The sequence below is a fragment of the Gekko japonicus genome, unplaced genomic scaffold (genome assembly GCF_001447785.1).
Source record: "Gekko japonicus isolate JY-2015 unplaced genomic scaffold, Gekko_japonicus_V1.1 scaffold1213, whole genome shotgun sequence".
Lineage (NCBI taxonomy): Eukaryota > Metazoa > Chordata > Lepidosauria > Squamata > Gekkonidae > Gekko > Gekko japonicus.
The window spans coordinates 144,524-165,704 of NW_015164709.1; the positions used below are offsets into that span (position 1 = coordinate 144,524).

The window sequence follows — 21,181 nt, forward strand, 5'->3', positions numbered from 1 at the left end:
TTTTTAATTAGATTTCCCTCAGTATTTGGTTTAGGTATTAACGTGATTATTGCCTGGTTCCATGAGTCTGGTAGTTTTCCAGATTTCCCTATATTCTGAAGTACTTCTTTTAGTGATAGGATTATCTGGTTTTCAAATACCTGATAAATTTCTATCAGTAGACCATCTGGACCAGGCGCTTTCTTTCTTTTTTGCTTCTTAATCGTTTCTACTATCTCACAAATTGTAATTGGGTCATTCAGAATGTGCTTCTGGTTTTCATTAAATTTTTGTTTATTTCTTTTAGCAAGTATTCTTTAATTTGGTGGACATTCTTATTTTCTTGCTGGTATAGTCTTTTGTAAAAATTTTCCATTATATTTTTTAGTTCTTGCAGTCTGTATTTTTCTTCACCTTTTTGTTTCTTAGAGCTACTATTGTCCATTTTTCTCTTTCTTTCCTGAGTCAATATGATAACCATCTTGTAGATTTGTTAGCATTTTCAAAGTGATAAAGTTTTGTATATTCTAGGTTTTTTGCTATTTCTTGTTTCAGAATTAGATTCATTTTGTGTTGTAATAGGCTCAGGATGGCTTACAGAATATATATAAATATTAAAACAAGAAGATATGTTAAGACACAGAAGTTAGATTAAAACCACAGCATATAAAATTTAGGTTTTAAGGAACAGAAATATTAATAAAAGATGGCGGTGGTATCTCAACATCCAGGTTGAGATACCACCATAATCTAGGTTCTTGCCAGGCTGTTAGTTGTTAAATTAGTGCTGATGTTGGGGCCGGGGCCACAATATTAAAAGGTGGCACCCTAATCGAAAGCATGGTGGAAGAGCTCTGTTTTACAGGCCCTGCAGAACTGTAAAAGGTCCCACAGGGCCCTGATGTCATCCGGGAGCTCATTCCACCAGTAAGGGCCACCACAGAAAAGGCCCTGGCCCTCATCACAGCTAGCCTGGCTTCTTTAGGGCCTGGGAGAGCCAGACAGTTTTGGGACCTCGATCTTAGTGCTCTCTGGGGAACATTTGGGGAAAGGCGGTCCCTTAGGTAAGTAGGTACCTGACCATGTTATGTGATGGAGACAGGTTATGTCAGAAATTATTATAATCTATGGTATTAGACTTCCTTTGGGTCATATGCCACATGGCTGATTCATCTTGCACAGTGAATATTGTGGATACCTAGTGAGGAATAACTTTGCTATGTTTAAGGAGAGCCAAGAGGTGAATAAAGGATATGACGCTTCAAAAGCACATTAGCAGTTCTAATAGACTTTCATCTCAGCTCTGAACATATGGCAGTTCTTATCTTTGTTCAAATTTTATATGAAATGTAGACTACCAGGTGAAGCTGTACCACTTATATACTTTCCGTAAACCAACTGTCCCTACGTACGGATGCTACATGGTTCTGGTTGCTTCTTTAATAACTGCATGGCAGGCAGACATTCACTGGGTAAAACTTCAACAGTGGTAGAAGTTCTACCTGTTTATGTAGTTTTGCCTGCCATGCAGCTGTTACAAACCCAGAAATCCAAATAAACAGCTGGTGGGAAGGGGACACTACCTCCCTTAGGACTACAAACAGGTACTATATTTTAGGCACAAGTCCTACACACATTTTTAAGGAGTTAGTAACACATTTTTAAGGAGCTAGAAGACCCTGATGCTGGGAAAGATTGGAGGTCAAAAAAGACGGGGATGGCAAAGGATGAGATGGTTAGACAGTGTCATAGATGCAACGAACATGAAATTGAGCCAACTTCAGAGGACGGCGGAAGACAGGAAGGCCTGGTGTGATCTGGTCCATGGGGTCGCAAAGAGTCGGACTCGACTGTGCGACTGAACAACAACAACAACAACACATTTAGAATTGCACTGTAAGTGTGTAATATGTGAACTGGTGAATGGTGTAAATAGTCTCTGTTGTTGAAAAACCTACTGCATACATGGGTATGGACTGTTGCAGACATATTTTTTAATAAAAATATTTAATATAATGATTCATGTAGCTTCTTGTAAGTTGTATGTAAGACTAGCATTTACATAGCCAAAAAGGTTTCAATACTATTAATATTCTCAAGTGGTTCTAACTTGAGAACTAACTTCCATGCCTCTATAATGCTTAGACTCACGTGTACAACAAGGACATCCCTATGTTTTTTGGCTTGTTTGGTCAGGGATGTAATTGTACCATGTAAGAGAATGTTTTGCACCATTCAAGTGAATTCTTTGATGGAGGAAATGGAGTTAAAAGGCAAACAGGATCGAGCCCAAAGGGACTATCTAGCACATATAGTCATATATTTTGTGACAAGCAAAGATTCTCTTAAGCTAAAAAGAGGAGGTAAATTAAAAGGGGAGAAGGTGGCAATATCTAAAGTTGGATCTACTTAGTTCATGAAACTATACAAGGCACTAAATGCTTATTGGGATGACTTAGCCCAGTTCACATGGTGGAATTGGGGGGAACCTCAGTCTGAAGACAGAATCCCCCCACCCCCGGAGAACAATATAGTGTTTTATATCATCTGCCTGGAGCAACCTGGTTTTAAATAAGAACAATGGTCAGTTACTAAGGCCAGCTGTAACTGAGTTGTTTTTTTTTAAAGGGAACATGATGTAAGTAATATAAAATGTGTAGCCTGAAATCAGTACACTTCCAATCTTTCTGTTCCCCCTCATCTCAGCAGCATTCTTTTCCAAGGATATGTTATATTTCTCTTTACTGAATACTTTCCCAAGAGGCACAATATGGCTAATGCAATATATTTTTAAGTATATTGGAAACAGCAAGATTTTTTCCTTTCTTTCTTGAGTTTTGTTTTACTTATACCAGCAGCAGATTTTGGGAGCTCATTGACAACCATAAAACATCCATTAGCAACTTGGGAAGGTTTGCTAATGATTCTAATGATCAAAAAGTATCACCTCTAAGTACTTTATTAAAGAAAGATTTTTCAGTTTCTTTCTCAAGGATGCCTTTTAGTTCCTATGAAGTGCCCTTTCAAGGCTGTAAGGAAACACAAGCCCAAGAGAAGGGTTGTTTGTTTTTCTGTAACAGAAGTATCTGGCTTTGGAGAGTTTTAAGCAATGTAACCATGGAATCTGGGTAGGGCTGTGGATATTACCTTTGCTGTGTTATGTTCTAATGGCGACGGCGCACATGGTCACCCTTACACGTGGCCATGCGAACTAACCTAGCTTCACATCCTCGGACAATAGAAGGAGAGGATCCTAGAACCAGCCTATCAACTCCTCCGGATCCTCAAGGGGACCTATGGTTGCAATAACACTGTAAATAATCCTATCACGGGTGTGTGTTGGGGTGTGGTTTGTACTTGTATTTAAAGCGGGCCTCTGGCCAGCTACTGTGTCTGCAGTTTTATCTTTTCCTAAGTAAAGTCTGAGCGGAAATCACTACACTATGCCTCAGTCTCAGTACTTTATACTGGCGATGAAGGTGGGATCCCGATGAGCGAGCCTGACTCCAACTCTGCAGCAGAGAGAAACGCACCGCACACCGATCTCCAGGACACAGCGCCCTGCAATGCTCCAGCTCCTCAAGTCATGGCTGCCACTCCAGGACAAATCTCCACCTATGATCCAGCGCATCCCAAACTCTGGGAAACCTGGGTCAAACGATGCCGGTTTGAAGAAATCCTGGCTGCTAAGCACATGTGGAGTCACCATGATCCGCTTGGTCCAGGGCCTCATCACTCCAAAAACCCTGGAAGCTGCCACCTATGATGAGCTGGTAAAAGCCCTGACGGAACATTTCAGGCCAAAGCCCTCCAAAATGGCGATGCGGATGGACTTCTTCATGCGCAACCAGAGGTCCGGAGAATTGGCCGCCGATTTCTTAGCTGACATTTATCAGCCAGCAATCAATTGTGAGTTCTCAGCCATTGAGGACACCTTCCTGAATCAGTTCATCTGGGGGGGTCTAGGAACCAAAACTGCGAAGGAAGCTTGTCGGCCTGGAGGACACCAAGCTCAACAAGGCACTCCAGGCTACTACCGCTTTTGAGAAATCCCAATGGGATTGTCAGGCTACCACTGCACACCAGACCATCACCGCCCAAGACTCTGACGTCTTGGATGACGAGGAAGCTCACCAGGTATGATGCCTGGCTCGGCCTGACATGCGCAAATCAACTGCTCCAGCTGCGCGACCCTCCACGCAAGCGCCTGGCAAGACCGCTCCTATGCCCTGTGCCAGCTGTGGGGAAGACCACGAGTGCCGATCCTGTCGGTTCCGCAACGCAATCTGCCAGACCTGTGGTAAAGCCGGCCATCTTGCATGTGTCTGCCACTCCCGGGGAACTCGCCGGAGGCCAACTGCACACCAGGAAGCGACGGACCTACACACCCTGACCATCAACCACCACCAGCATCAGGTAATGAATTTGCCCCCTGACACCCCTAACAAAATGTATGTGACTGTGGTGATAGAGGGGTTCCCCTGTAAAATGGAATTGGACACTGGGTCTTTGTTCTCTATAATTTCGGCGGAGACCCTGCAGAGGCTTTGCCCGAGGGGGGGACCCCTTCTGAAAAAACTACTCGGCCTGTCCCTACGGGAGTTCCAAAAACACCCAGTGGCCATCAGGGGCTAGGGCAAATTCAGGGTACAATATAAGGACTTCAACGGTGTGTTGAACCTGCTGGTGGTGGAAGGGCGGCTCACGAGCCTACTGGGACTTTCTTGGTTTGGGCCCCTGGGGTTTGGAGTAACAGGGGTGAACCAGGTGTGGCTGTAGGACTTTAATGCTGCCTGCGATGAATTTCCGGGGGTGTTCGATGGCACGCTTGGCTGCTACACCGGTCCCCTGGTTGCGCTTGATTTAAACCCCAACGTACGGCCCATCAGAATGAAAGCCAGGCGGCCCCCGTTTGCATTGTGGCCCAAGATTGAGGCAGAATTAGATTGCCTGGTAGCACAGGGGGTGCTAGAAACCGTACCGCATGCCCAGTGGGAAACACCCATAGTTAGCCCAGTTAAGCCAAATGGTGACGTCCGAATTTGCAAGGACTATAAATGCACATTAAATAAAGTGCTTCAGGACCATGCCTACCTGGTGCTGGTTGTCAGCTATGTTCTGGCCTCACTAGTGGGCTCCCGGGTCTTTGGGAAACTGGACCTGGCCCAAGCATATCAGCAGCTGCCACTGGACGAGGCCACAGCTGAGGCCCAGACCATAGTCACCCACCAGGGCACTTTCCGAGTGCGCAGGCTACAATTTGGTGTAAGTGTGGCTACTGGGATTTCCCAAAATCTGATGGACTGTCTCCTCGAAGGTATCCCCGGAGTCCAACTGTTTTTTGACAATGTTGTGATTGCTGCGCCCAACTCTGCAACCTTTGCTGCACAGCTCTGGACGGTGCTCAAGTGCTTCAACGATGCTTGACTCAAGGTGAAATGAGAGAAGTGTCTCCTGGGGGTGCCGTGGGTGAAATTTCCGGAGTTTACAGTCGACGCGCAGGGCATCCACCCCACACCAGACAAGATCCGCACCATCATGGATGCTCCTGCTCCCTCCTCCAAAGCCAAACTGCAGGCCTTCCTGGGGCTTTTAAATTTCCATCACTCTTCCTGCCCCACAAGGCCACAGGTGCAGAACCGCGGACAATAGAAGGAGAGGCTCCTGGACAAGAATGCTCCGTGGTCCTGGGGTCCCAAGCATGCTGCCGCCTTCCAGGCAGTATAGGAACTGTTGTCCTCCAATGTGGTCCTTGCCCATTTCGACAAGACCCTTCTGGTGATTCTGGCTTGCAATGCCTCCCTGTACGAGGTGGGGGTGGTCCTGGGGCATGAATTGGCCGACGGCCACAAAGTTCCAATTGCGTACTATTCCTGCACCCTCTCCGTGGCCGAGCGCAACTACGTGCAAATTGACAAAGGGGCCTTGGTGATCGTGGCTGGTGTAAAGAAATTCTATGACTACCTGTACAGCTGGCCCTTCACCGTGGTCTCGGACCACAAGCCACTGCTGGGCCTCCTGGCCCTGGACCATCAGACCCCACAAATGCTGTCTCCCCGGGTTCTCCGCTGGTCCATCTTTCTAGCCAGATACCAGTATACGCTTGTTCATCACCCCGGAAAAGCAATGGGCCACACAGATGCGCTGAGCCATCTCCCCCTGCCGTCTTGCGACCCCGATCTGGCCCCTGCACACCATGTTGCCCCGCTGGAGGACCTTCCCAACCGCCCGATTCAGGTCTCCGAGGTCACGAGGCACACTGGCTGGGATCGCACCCTCTCCCGGGTCTTGGACTGGGTGGGGAGGGGGTGGCCCACCGGTCTGGTGGGACCAGAGTTTACAACATTCTTGTCCTGGAGAGATGAACTGTCGTCGCACAAGGGCTGCCTGCTCTGGGGCAGTCGGGTAGTGGTGCCCGCACCTCTGTGAAATCAAGTAATCACAGCCCTGCATGAAAATCACCCGGGAATTGTAAGGATGAAAGCCCTGGCCCGAAGTTATGTGTGGTGGCTGGGTCTTGATAGTGAAGTTGAAGACAAGATGAAGCGGTGCCAGACGTTCCAGGAGTTACGGCCGGAACCACCGAGGGCGCCGGTGCGGCCCTGGGAGTCTTCGCACAAACCCTGGGCTATCTGGACTTTGCGGGGCCCTTCCAGGGACAAATTTTCTTTATCTTGGTTGATGCCTACACCAAGTGGTTGGAGGTGGTCCCAGTGCCCTCCACGTTGTCTTGTTCAGCCATCCGCGCAATGTGGCGGATCTTTAGTACACACGGAATACCGGACTCCCTAGTGACAGACAACGGCACAGCCTTCACCTCGACAGAATTCCAGGAGTTCGTGCAGTATTATGGGATCTGGTACACCCGCTCGGCTCCCTTTCACCCCGCCAACAACGGCCAAGCTGAGCGCATGGTCTGAACTATGAAAGACTCCCTGCATCGCATGGACCATGGGGACTGGGACTACAAGCTGGCAGCCTTCCTATTTAGCCAGTGAATGACATCCCACTCCACCATGGGCTGCAGCCCAGCAGAGCTACTCATGGCACGGTGCCCTACCTCCCAGCTAGACTGCCTCCATCCATAATACTTTTCCCTTTAAGCTTACATTTAACTGTCTAGAAACAGTACCCCCAATCATCCCATAAGAAAAGTCTCAAAGGAAAAAAATGATTCGGTGTTCAAAGCAGAAGAATGGTTGAAGCAGTTTTTCGGATCAGAAAAGCAAGAGCAGCAAGAAGGAGGGGGCCCAGCAGACAGCCTGGAGGTGATGGACGAAGACCCAGCAGGAGCAGTAGGAGGCGTGGTCAGAGATACCTATGATTTGCGACTAAGAGTTCCCAAGTAACTCTCATAAACTGAACGGTTTACAGCTGAAATGGATGAAAGAGACTTTGAACACACTGAGAAGAAAACGGACAATTACTAAACTGGACTCACTAACTCCTAAATTCATTGATTTAAATGGAAAGTTTTAAGTTTTATGACTAACTTTATACTAACTTTTCAAGACCTTCCTTTCTTGGGTTTTTAGATATAGTGTGGGTTTCTTTATTTACTGTCTTTTCTTGGGGTTTTTTATTTTTTTATCTTTCTTTTCCTTTTCTTTGTAGGTATGTAGATGTAACAAAAACAAATAAAGCTACCCTGTCTTCAGGGGATTAAAAAAAGAAAAGAAAGAAAAGTCTCAAAGGCACATTTCAGAGTCCTTCAGCCTTTACTTCTCCTTTCCCCTTCTCTTCCTCAGCTTATAAGGACTTTTTGGGGCTGTTGCCCCTTGCTCAGACAGAGAGTCCTCTCCGGAAAAACCAGTGTCTACCTCGCCGCTGGACTTGCTGTCCTCTTCTTTTTTTTCCTGTCCTCTGGCCTTCCCAGCTGGTCCCTTAGGAATTCTTGAGCTTTCAGGACAGAGTCAATCTTTTCTTTTTTGTCTTTGATCTTGAAAGTTACGCATTCTGGAAACAGCCATTTATATCCGATTGAGTTTGTCTGAAGAAAAAGCACAAGTTCTTTGTACTTCTTTCTCCGTTGTCGTACTTCAAATGGAATATCCTTTAGCATTCTGATGGTGTTTTCCCCTGCTTTCAGGGGTGTTCCAGCAACCGCTTTCAGGATTGCATCCCTGACATGCCTCTTCGAGAATCTTACTACAATTTCCCCAGGCAGATTATTTTTCTTTATATAACCTGAATATAATCTATAGACCATGTCCATATCATTGAGCAACGCTTCCACCTTCATTTCTATCGCTGGGGCTAGCAATTCACTCATCACTTCTTTAAGATTCTCCCCTCTGTTCTCTGGCACACCCTAGAAACAAAGGATCATATTGGCCTTTTCCATTTGGACTTGCGTTGATCTTCCATGGAGATTTGTTTCCTTTCCAGCTTTTGCACTTTCTTCTTCACTTTCTGTGTAGTTGCAGCCACTTCCTTTACTTTCTCAGCATCTTGCTTCATTATTTGTATCATATTGCTTATCTGAGTTTGTTGTGCAGTAATGCTTTGAGTAACTACTGACATCTGTTCCTTGAAGTTATTCAGCTGTTCCAGCAGAGGGCACATATAATCCACTATAGACTTTGCCACCTCACTGGTAACTTCCAGTTTTGGGCTCTCAGACCCTTTCGCTTTCAAAAGTCTTTCTTTGTCCTTCTTCCCCGCCATCATTATCGTTTGTTTACTTTCGCGAATTTTTTAAAAGTCTCTGAATATGCGCTTGACCACTTGTATTCACTTTGGTAAGTACTGGTAAACTAGGCAGTTTCCCTTGTGTTTTCTTCCGCTCTCCCCCTCAATCGCTCAAAGGTTCATGGGCAAAGGAGGCGTCCCTCCCCCGCTCATTTTTTTTTCCGTTCGATGGGGTGTGGAGCTATCTTTTCCCCTTTAAACGCTTCACAATTGACTCACGTTCATAATTGGTCATTCGACCTCCCTTTCATGTCGTTTCTGCTGCGTGATCTCCTGCGCTTGTCCCGGTCAGCGTCACTAAGTCCATACGGTCTCGCAGCATGGAGAACCGTCGGAACGAAGAGGCACCTCAATGCTCTGGCATTCCGCGATCGAAGAGGCAACCTCTTATAAGTTCCATGGCCAGGGTCCCTTTGCCGGGCCTCTGGGCGGGGGTTGCGAGCCTGCGCACCCCCTTCTTCGGCTGGAGCGCAGCTTCACCCCTGGGAGGTCCGGGAGGTGAGTCTGCTAGTATGCTGCCATAAACTGGAAGAAGATAGGTCTGCATTCTGGAACATAACAAATACTAAGAAAGAGGAGGAAAGTGGCCATGATACGAATTCAGCAGATGAAGAGTTTGCCATCACTGAGCTCCAGTGATGAGAGAAATGTCAGCCTCATTAATTCCTCCACTCACACAGCTGTTAAAAAGCCAGATAAGCCTTCTGGGTGACATTTAATTGTCCTACACTCCAAAGCTTCAGAAAGGGTTTCTCTCTGTGTGTGTGTGAGAGAGTGAGAGTGAGAGAGAGGGAGAGGGAGAGGGAGAGGGAGAGGGAGAGAGAGAGGGAGAGAGAGAGAGAGAGGGAGAGAGAGAGAGAGAGATATCCAGGTTTATATGACCAATAATGTAAACAGCAGGTTACCTTTCCAGTTCAGGAAAAAAAGCATCTGGCCATGTACTTGGTGTTTGTGTGAATCTGTACAAAGTTCAGAGGTACAGTTTTGCCTAAATTTTGTTGCCTTAGGATAACCCATATCAACACTTGAGAATATGGTTAATCCCTAACAGGTCAGGTAGGGCTGCCACTGTCCAGGTGGGGCCTGTAATTCTTCCAGAATCACAACTGATCTCCAGACCACAGAGAACAATTCTCCTGGAGGAGATGGCAGCTTTGGAGGAAAGACTCCGTGGCATCCCATCCCGGCTGAGCTCCTTCTCCCCCCTAAACTCTGCCTTCCCCGGGTCCTGTCCCCAGTTCTCCAGGGATTTTCCAAGGTGTTGGCTGAACTTTCTGTAGACTGATCCTGCACACCCAGGAGTCCTCTTGCAGTGGCAAATGTTGTTGCGGCTCTCTCTTAAATACGTACAACAGTTGTCGTTTTAAATTGCCTAAACGTAAAACTTGGTAGTTCTATATAAAGCATGTGCCCTATTTTTTCTCTCTGACATAGCAGTAGACTACAGATAGGCAACTGCCAATAGTGATTAACCTGATCTGTAGCCAGGATGCTGCCTTAGGGCTACTCTTAGAAGTAGTTTCAGTGCAAAAGCTTATCCAAAAAGATGTTTATGTTGGAGGCCAGATGTTTTTGTTCCCACTTTATTTTGTGTTTTAATTCCTTCATAACTAATTGCCTGCCTTTCTTTCATGCTGTATGATTTCAGCTCCTTCTGCTGTTTCATAGTGGATTGGCCATTGTGACTGACACATGTTGAATAGAACTGGCTGGGGTTCAGTTGGTTTGGAAAGAGGCAATGAATGGGGGAGAGGGAGAACAGTACCCCCCCCCAATTTTTTGTGTTTTGTTTTGTGTGTGTTTTTTGCGAAGAACTCAGCTTTTTCTGCAGCCAACTCTTCCCCATTGCTTTTCATTCTGAAGAAGTAAGGCTGCTCCCTCCTCCACCACCCTCCCCTCGCTGCCCGAAGTTAAATCTGCACAATAATGAGCCATATAAGGGAGAGATGACATCATCAGTGAGTGGTCCCAAGCTGTTTTGCACAACATTCACCTTTCATTGTTCTGATGACATGGCTGGAATGCAATGGCGAATTCCCTGGAGAGCAGGGGGCTAAGTGAGGCCTGCAGACTAGCAAAGAGGGGAGGGCAGGGGGCTGGAGAAAGGGCTTCTCACTGGAAGGTAAGAAAGCCATGCTCTGCCTTGGGTTTCTTTGCTTCCCAAGTGTTAGTTATTTCTAGTAGATGCACATTTTCCAGCGGGTGCTAATGGATTTCCTTGACAGGAAGATTCAGCAGTGGGCAAATAACTGTGTGTGAAGAACAGACATGTGCTCAGAGGGATAAATAACTACAGGTTTTTGCAGCTCAAGTCTGCGCGGAGCTGACTTGAGGAGGGAAAACTCTGCCTCGCAACAGGAGTAGGTTTTCAAGGTAAATTCATACGGAATGCTTTGACCATTTTTGTTAATGGATGCTCTGGAAGTAACCCTTTCCTTAGAGCTGCTGGGTGTTTTTCATTATGAAATGCAACCCCACCCCTAAGTTTGTTCAGGAAAAGATAACCTCAGCCAGAAAGAGACTTGCCTGAACTTTAAATCCTCTGTTTGTCATTGACACACGCAGACTCTTCCTCTGGTAGCCTTTACTGACCTGTGTTGTAACTGTACTAAGGAACTGTAGTTATGCAACCGAGAAGTGGTTTGGTTTCTGAAGGCATTCTGTGTTGGGAAAACCATTTTATGTCTGATAAGAGAAAAAAGCCGTTGGAAAGCCAGTGGTTTATTTAAACAAGTAAGGCATCTCATTGCTTCACAACAGGAAAAATAGTCAGGTTTTGAATTCACAAAAAGCAGAAGAGACTTGAGTTAAAAATTAGCTGAGTGAAAGCTGTAGGTTGCTTCTTTGTTTATCATTGCCTTTCCCCCCAAAGCTTACTGATTTGTCCTCCTAAGCCTTAAAAAGTTAAAAAGTTCAATTGGGGTGAGGCATTATGGTTAGCATTATTGTTTACTTTGGGCATATTCTTTTACAGAAGGGTAACTAGTACTCTTTCTTCCTCCCTCTCTCTTGTGCTTCAGTTTAATTATTATTAAGTACCTTTTTTATCTTGCCTTTTCTCTAAAGAGTTCCAATATTCTATAATAATGGTAGTTATTACATCAAAGATTTTCTACATGAAAGATTTTCACAAACTAACTTTGTCTCATACTTATTACAACAACCCTATAAGGTAGGCCAGGATGATCATTTTAAAGACACAGGGCTCAATTTGGCAGAACAATGGTATACCAGGTTACCCAGTAGAGATTAAGTTTATTTAAATGTATTTCAAATAATATAAATGTTTATAAAATGTTTTCTGTGTATATATTTCTGCAGCATTGCTCAGTAAAAGGATACAGTAAATGACAATGGATAGTTTTGAATGCCGGTACATTAACAATGCCTTCCCAAAGTATGCAAAAAAAAAAAGTATTGCAAAATTGCACTTTTCTTTCTGACTCCTCCTCTGCCCCTATAAGATTCAGCAGAGCATTAGCACTGAAATCCTAGCATTAACTATATCTGTGTATCATCACAATTATTTTATTGCTTTAATTTGGCTAATGGGAAAAACTTTCAGCAGATGTAATTATAAAGGCACTCAAGGAAGCGATGGTCCGCCCTCTCTTGAAAAAGCCATCTTTGGACCTGGCCGAATTGACCAACTACCGACTGGTGTCCAATTTGCCCTATTTGAGCAAACTTATTGAGAGGGCTGTGGCGTTACAGCTACAGGGCTTTCTGGATGATGCTTCTGTTCTCAATCCCCACCAGTCCGGCTTTCACCCCGGGTCATGGGACAGAGACAGTGCTGGTCGCCCTGACTGATGACCTCCGTAGGCATCTGGATTGGGGCGGTGTGGTGGCACTGGTGTTGTTAGATCTGTTGGCTGCATTCGACATGGTCGACCACCAGTTGCTGACCCACCACCTCGCCGATGTGGGGATTCAGGGGCTTGCCCTTAAATGGTTTGCCTCTTTTCTCCAAGGTCGGGAACAAAGGGTGGCGATAGGGGATCAGCAGTCCTGGAGACATCCCCTTGAGTGTGGGGTGCCTCAGGGGGCTGTGCTGTCCCTGATGTTGTTTAACATCTACATACGCCCCCTTGCCCAGATTGCCCAGAGTTGTGGGCTTGGGTGTCATCAATATGCAGATGACACCCAGCTCTATCTGATGTTGGGCGGCCGGTCGAACTCTGCCCCGGATGACCTTCATCGGGCATTATAGGCTGTGGCTGGGTGGCTCAAACTGAGCCGGTTGAAACTAAACCCGGCAAAGACGGAGGTCCTGGGCCTGAGTCGGATTGGTTCAGGGTTGGGGCTCCCTCTCCCGACCTTCGATGGGGTGCCTTTGGTGCCAGTGTCGGAGGTTAGGAGTTTGCGTGTGCTCCTGGACTCCTCTTTAATGATGGAGGCCCAGGTGGCAGCCACTGCCAAGTCGGCCTTTTACCATCTTCGGCTGGGTCGGCAGTTGGTCCCCTTCTTTGACTGTGATGACCTGGCCACAGTGGTCCATGTGACGGTCTCCTCGAGGCTAGACTACTGTAATGCTCTCTACATGGGGCTGCCTTTGTCACAAATCCGGAAGCTGCAGCTAGTGCAGAATGCTGCAGCCAGGCTGTTGATGGGTCTCTCTAGGAGGGATCACATTCAGCCTGTGCTGAAAGCACTGCACTGGCTGCCAATAGCGTACCGGATCGGCTTCAAAGTGCTGGTTCTTACCTTTAAAGCCCTGTATGGCCAGGGTCCGGCTTAGGGACTGCCTTTCCCCATATGTTCCCCCTAGGGCACTACGGTCGGGGAGCCAACATCTCCTGGAAATTCCAGGCCCCAGGGATATTAAATTTGCTGTTACCAGAGCCAGGGCATTTTTGGTGGCAGCTCCTACCTGGTGGAAGGAGCTCCTGGAGGAGATCCAGGCCCTGCGGGACCTTTCTCAGTTCCGCAGGGCCTGTAAGACAGAGCTCTTCCACCAGGCTTTTGAGTAGGAGCCACCGCCACCACTATTCCACCATCGCTATTTATGCATCATCGCACCACTACCACCACTATGTGGTTCCATTGGGGTGTGAGGTGATCTTGGAAGGAGAAGGAATGACAGGCTACTGGAATGTTGCCATTGGATTAAGATCTACCCCATCTTGTGATAAATGGAGCACTGACAGTTTGGTGTTTGTATTATATTGTTTTATTCTGTTTTATGCTGTTTTTATCTGTTTTAACTTTGGCACTTGTGCCTCACTCTTAGCCGCCCTGAGCCTTCGGGGAGGGCGGGATATAAATCCAAAAATAAATACATAAATAAATAAATAAATAAAATAAAAGTAAGTAAGTAGTCTGCAGACTCGGTTGTAGGAAGGGGGCTAAGCAAAAACTTGAAAAAGATCAGGGAAAATAGGGTTTCAGAGCTGAAAGAAAACTCACCGTATGCTTTTGCCCCAATCTAGTGAAAGAGATGTATGCATGTGAACACATCAAGCTGCCTTATACTAAATTAGGCCATCAGCCTATCAAAAGACAGCATCATCTTTTCATACTGGCAGGTATCAGGCAGAGATCTTTCACATCACCTACTACCTGATCCTTTTTACTCATTGAACCTTAGACCTTTTTGAATGCAAAGCAGATGTGCTACCACTGAGCCATTGCCCCTTCCCTTGTTCTAAAAGGTAAAGGTTCCCTTGCTCGAAAGCCAGTCGAATCCGACTCTAGGGTTGCGGTGCTCATCTCCGTTTCAAAGCCGAAGAGCCAGCGCTGTCTGAAGACGCTTCTGTGGTCATGTGGCCGGCATGACTAAACACCAAGGCGCACGGAACGCTGTTACCTTACCACTGAAGTGGTACCTATTTATCTACTTGCAATTTCTTGCTTACAAACTGCTAGGTTGGCAGGACCTGGAACTAGAGACGGGAGCTCACTCCGTCATGCGGCACCCGGGTCTCGAACTGCTGAACTTCCGACCTTCCACAGCATGCAGCTCAGCGTCTTAACCACTTGAGCCACCGCAGCTCCATTTGTTCTAGCTCCCTTGTTCTAACCACACAGAAATTGCTGGATCAGGAACTGTGGGCATAAATCAGATGTGCATTCGGAAGTCCATTGAAATACAAAGCCAACTGGTCATGATACACTCTCTATACTATGGTCGTTTTTATTTGATGCATATTTGAATGCACATCCTGTCCACATAGTAGTAGCAGTAGAATTTATTACAGTCGCTAGACCAGCCACATACATATACTTATAAAAGGTTTTTAACAAGCATAAAGGTAAAGGTAAAAGTTTTGCTTGCTCGAAAACTAGATTACTCTGGGGTGTGTGTGCTCATCTCCGTTTCCAAGCTGAGGAGCCAGCGCTGTCTGAAGATGTTTCCGTGGTCATGTGGCCAGCATGACTAAACACTGAGGTGCACAGAACGCTGTTACCTTCCCACCAAAGCGGTACCTATTTATCTACTTGCAATTTCTTGCTTTTGAACGGCTAGGTTGGCAGGAGCTGGGGCCAGATATGGGAGCTCACTCTGTCACGCGGCACTCAGGTCTCGAACTGCTGAGCTACAGATTTTCTAGTCTGCAGCTCAGTGTCTTAACCTCTAATGCAAAATATACAAAAAATAAAAGATCTGAATGTAAAACCTATTTAAAATACACGCCCACGTTATCAGGCTGTGGTCATGGCTCATTGGTAGGAAGTCTCAGATTCAGTCTTGGCATCTCAACAAAAAGGATCCCAGATAGCAGGTGTTGGGACAGGCCTTTCTCTGTCTGAGATCCTGAAGAGCTGTTGCCAGTCACAGAAGAGAATACTGGGCTTGATGAGCCAGCGGTATAAGGCAGCTTCATATGATGCTTTGCCTCAACTGTTGTTTAGCAGACCAGGTCTTAAGCACAAATGCTGGATAGCTCCCCAGGGAAGGTGTGTGCAGCTCCAAGGCTGGCTAGTATGGTGCTTACATTCCATTTAGGAAAACTACATGAAAACACTACATGGAAAAAACTACATGGAAACTGCATGAATCTCATGATTACCAGTAGATCTTCATGGGCTTCACACAGTCTTCTTCCATGGAAGTACTTTCCATGTAGGAAAATTCCTTGTAATGTTGAAGCAAGAGTCATTTGAAGTTGTAACGAGGTAGGCTTTGTGCACCAAAGTCTAGAGTTCAATAAGCGTGATAATTTTTAAGATTCCACAAGACTCCTTTTCAGTCTTGCTGCAACCAACTAACACTGGAGTTTGTAACAAAAAGCTTTTTGTATAATGACAGCCAGTTTGTGTAGTGGTTAAGAGCAGCTGACTCTACTCCGGAGAACTGGATTCGTTCCTCCCCCCCAAAAAAAACAAATCTAGCTCACTACAAAAGAAGAGCTAGAGTCTCAGGCTAATCTTCAGAGCTCCTGGCTATACTACACCAACTGCCATATGGTAATTAATTAAATAAATAATTTTGTATAATTTCTAATAGCATACAAGCTGAAGAGTTGCCTCCAATTATTTGTGCAATAATTTGATGCATACTTTAGATGTGTGTCAGTTTTTTGGAGTGCAAGACTGCTTAGGTTATAAGTATAAAAGCAGAGGTAGGTTGTAAAAAGATCTTATTATTTTCTGGAAATCTTACAATATTTCTGGTAAGTAGAAATATGCAAGTATTATGTGAACTTCAACTTTAAGTAGTTTTATTGAGAAAATTCACCGCTACTTTAATAAGTAATGAAGCAGGCCATTTCATGAGCACTCAATTTGATATGTGCTTAGGTTAGCTGTGAGGTAGCCATTGGAGGGAGGGCTGGGGATTAATTAGTATCTGAACTGGAATTAACCTGAAGAGTTAAAAAGCAGTACTTATGAACCTGAATTGAAACAGAACAGAGACTTTTAATGATTTGTCTCTCTGGTCTTAGTTCTTGTACCTCCAGGCACTTCTGTTGTGCTGCCATGAGGGGAACCTGTCTGCCTAAAGTGAAGATCCTAAAGAGACAGAGAATTCTAGAAACTGTTTTTACCTTAAATTCACAACTATCAGGAAATGCATTTGGGCACATCTTGTGTTCTTGCATAGCACACAGCAAATTCCACTCATGAAACATTTGCAGGCCCAATGACTGACACTTGTTCTTAGCCTGTCCCTTTTATTTCACAATTTCACTGAATCAAAAATACAAAATCTAAATACCCCTATTTTCCCTTTGCAGTGAAAGTGCACTGAGACTCTATCACGGTATACATTTCAACCTCTTGGTTGGTTTTTGCCCCTTCAGTCCCTTGAAGAATGTACTTTGAGAATCTTCCTCCACAGTCAGTTAATTCTCAGCACAGAAAGTGTGGTGCCAGGGTGGGGTACTAGGCTAAGGCTCAGACCATAAAGAAGTCAACAGTCTGAACTTCTATTCCTTCTGCAGCAGTTTCTTGAATGGCTCAACTACCTTTTCCTCTTCTTGCTGCACTGAATCATGGGAGGAAAACAAGTATGATAGGCCTGGGGGACACTCAAACTAGCCATGAACTTTAAAATGCCATTCTTCTTCTAGACTCCTTTTTTCAAAAATGGAAAGTCCGGGTACAGCATAACAGGGAAGAAGCAGTTGACTAAGGTTCTTAGAGGTTCCCATTCTTGTGTGTTTTTCTACATAAAGATATGTAACTCCTGAGCTTTCTCTCTATTATTGAGCTGTAGCTGGGCCTCTGAATGCTGGAAGGGAGGTTCTGTTAAGCAGACAGCAAGCCACAGCATTTCCTCAGTGTCTGGAGCCCTCCACTACAGTGCAGTAGAAACATGGGGAATAATGGAGGCCTTGTGCCCTTCCTCCTGCACTGTGCAGCTGGGTGCATGTCTTGCAGGACAGCATGGTGGGTAACTCATCTTCATTGGCTCCAATACTATCATTTTGCCTGTTGGTCTGGGTTCAAAGGTGGGCTGAAGACTCATCTCTGCTACAGCTGAATAGGTGGTGGCAGGGAAAAGACAAGCTTGAAGGGCTGGGTTGTTTTCTTCATGGTTGGCCAATCAGTGTGCACCAGCACATACTGCTTCCAAGGAAATCTAACATCTTATGTGTATTTTTAAAGAGTGTTCAACTCATTCCTTCCCCACCAACAAAAAGAGTAGCACTTTGCAAACTCTGGAAGATGTGGATAAGGGCCAAAGTTGTATAAGTACCTAGAGACACACAGAGTTTTAGAGAAAGGGAATGAAACCTTTTTTAAAACAAAGAGAGCCTGTACACTATTACATTGTGTGTGTGTGTTTCCCCCCTTCAGATTAAAGAAACTTCTTGAACAGGAAAAGATCTACCAAGCCCGCAAGGAAAAGGAACATGCCAAAAGGCTGAACAAGCTAAGAGAAGAGTTAGTCAAGCTCAAGTCATTTGCACTTATGCTGGTGGATGAAAGACAGATTCACATTGAGCAGCTTGAGCAGCAAACCCAGAAAATACAAGATCTGACCCAAAAATTAAAAGAAGAAGAAGAAAAGTTGAAAACTGTAAGTTCCAAAGCAAAGGAGGATGGGCAGAAATTGATGAAATTAGAGGCTGAACTTGAACACAAGACATCATCATTTTCTCAAGAACATGAGGAGATGACCGCTAAGTTGGTTAGCCAAGAGTCACACAATAGGCAGCTCAGGCTTAAGCTGGTTGGCTTAACCCGAAGAATTGAAGAGCTGGAAGAAACCAACAAAAATCTTCAGAAGTCTGAAGAAGAGCTTCAAGAGTTGAAAGACAAAATAGCCAAAGGGGAATATGGGAACTCCAGTTTGATGGATGAGGTAGAAAACCTCCGCAAACGTGTTCTTGAAATGGAAGGCAAAGATGAGGAGATCACAAAAACCGAGTCCCAGTGTAAAGAGCTTCAAAAGAAACTGCAAGAGGAGGAGCACCATACCAAGGAGCTAAAATTGGAAGTGGAGAAACTACAGAAGAGAATGACTGAACTTGAAAGGCTTGAGGAGGCTTTCAACAGAAGCAAATCGGAGTGCACACAGCTGCATTTGAATCTGGAGAAAGAAAAGAACTTCACCAAAGACCTGATCAATGAGTTGGAAGTGGTAAAGACACGAGTAAAAGACCTCGAGTCTTCAGAAAGTAAGTTGGAAAAGGCTGAGCTCCTCTTGAAAGATGACCTTACCAAGCTGAAGTCATTTACGGTCATGTTGGTTGATGAAAGAAAAAACATGGTGGATAAGATAAAGCAGGAAGAGAGAAAAGTTGAAAGCTTGAATAAAAACTTTAAGGTGGAGCAAGGCAAAGTTATGGAAGTGACTGAAAAGCTCATAGATGAAAGTAAAAAGTTTTTGAAGCTGAAATCTGAAATGGAGGAAAAGGTGACTTGTTTGACAAAGGAAAAGGATGAGTTAATTAGCAAACTGAAGAGTGAGGAGGAAAAATCTGCTGAGCTGAGCTGCACAGTGGATCTGTTAAAGAAAAGAATTGATGGTATAGAGGAGGTTGAAAGAGAAATAGCCAGAGGTCAAGTCAGAAAAGGACAGGGTCTCTCTGGCCAGGAGGATAACAAGATTAAAGAGCTCACAGCTGAAATTGAAAGACTGAGAAAGCGTCTCAAGCAATTGGAAGTGGTTGAAGGAGACTTGATGAAGACTGAGGATGAATATGATCAGCTGGAGCAAAAATTCAGAACTGAGCAGGACAAAGCTAATGTCCTTTCTCAGCAACTGGAGGAAATGAAACTGCAGATTGCAAAAATTAAAGCCATCGAGAAGGGTGAAGCAGTGAGTCAGGAAGCAGAGCTGAGGCACAGGTTTCGGCTGGAAGAAGCCAAGAGCAGCAACTTGAAAGCTGAAGTGCAGGCACTCAAAGAGAAAATCCATGAGCTGATGAACAAAGAAGACCAGCTTTCTCAGCTCCAAGTAGATTACTCTGTTCTTCAGCAAAGGTTTATGGAAGAAGAAAATAAAAACAAAACCATGGGGCAGGAGGTGCTGAACTTAATGAAAGAGCTTGAGCTGTCTAAGCGCTACAGCCGTGCCTTGAGACCCAGTATGAATGGCAGAAGAATGGTAGATGTACCTGTTACTTCCACTGGAGTACAAACTGATGCAGTTAGCAGTGAAACAGCAGAAGAAGAAACGCCTGCTGTGTTCATAAGGAAATCCTTCCAGGAAGAGAACCACATCATGAGCAATCTTCGACAGGTGGGCCTTAAAAAGCCCATGGAGAGGTCATCTGTGCTTGACAGATATCCTCCTGCAGCAAATGAGCTTACAATGAGGAAATCCTGGATTCCGTGGATGAAAAAAAGAGAGAATGGTTCTCCAGCAACTCAAGAGAAAGGAGCCCGAATACGTACCAGTCCAGAACATCCTGGGGAAGTGATCCTTTCTCCAAAGCAGGGGCAGCCTCTTCATATTCGGGTAACACCAGATCATGAGAATAGCACCGCTACTTTGGAGATCACTAGTCCAACAGCGGAAGAGTTCTTCTCAAGTACTACTGTCATCCCCACCTTGGGAAATCAGAAACCACGGATTACCATCATTCCCTCTCCTAACATGTCCCAAAAAGGAAAAAGTGGAGACAGCCCTGTGAGCCCAGAACGAGCTATGTCCCCAGTTACTATAACTACTTTTTCAAGAGATAAATCTTCAGAGAGTACTAGATCTCCCTTTATGGAAAGGCCGGTGTCCCCAATTCAGATAATGACAGTGTCTACCTCTGCTGCACCCACGGAAATTACTGTGACCCCAGAATCGCAGGACATGACCATGGGGAGGGCTGTGTTTAAAGTGACACCAGAGAAACAAACTGTACCAGCTCCAGTCCGGAAGTATAATGCCAATGCAAATATTATCACAACTGAGGACAACAAAATTCACATCCACTTAGGTTCTCAGTTTAAGCGCTCGCCTAGCACAGCGCAAGATGGAGCAAGCCCTGTGATCACAGTCCGACCTATGAATATAGCAGCAGAGAAAGAGGTGATGACAGGTACCGTCCTTCGTTCTCCCAGGAATAATGTATCATCGAGGCCTGCAGCAAGCAAAGTTACAAGTACCATCACTATAACTCCAGTTACTACATCATCCACGCGAGGAACACAATCAGTGGTAAGCAATATGCTTAGGTTATTGGGAGAAAGGTAGATAATGAGAATCAGGGTTGTCCAGTATACACAAATTGACTTTATTTGTTTAAAATATATTAAACCCCTCTCCCAGCTCAAAAGTGCACCAGGGTTGACGGATTTATAACATAAGGAAAACAACAAAGCATCCACCTTTCCAATAAAAGATCTACAGCTTGGACCTTGGGGGGGAGGGGTCTCAGCCCTAGTCTAACCTCTGCTTAAGGAAAGCTGCCTCTCAGTCCCAGAATAGACCTTGTAAAATAGTATCGTTTGCTGTGTTATGCTTGCAGCTGATTGTAACGTTACAATTCATACACAGGAATAGGAAATATGAGTCTCTAGGGCATGTATGTGTAGCATTTGTCTTATATTTTGAAATATACTTTGAAATGCTCAAATCCTTTGAAATATGCCAAACCTGATCTTTTTCTCAATATTTTCA

General features: G+C 45.2%; 1 protein-coding gene across 2 annotated transcripts in view; it reads left to right on the plus strand.

The window, feature by feature from the left end:
- Nucleotides 1-21,181, plus strand: part of FILIP1 (filamin A interacting protein 1) — a 140,620-nt gene that overhangs the window by 102,471 nt on the left and 16,968 nt on the right. For both annotated transcript variants that reach the window (XM_015409539.1, XM_015409540.1), the window contains exon 5: nucleotides 17,917-20,719. In XM_015409539.1, the coding sequence (XP_015265025.1) occupies nucleotides 17,917-20,719 (2,803 nt within the window). The remainder of the gene's footprint in view (nucleotides 1-17,916; nucleotides 20,720-21,181) is intronic.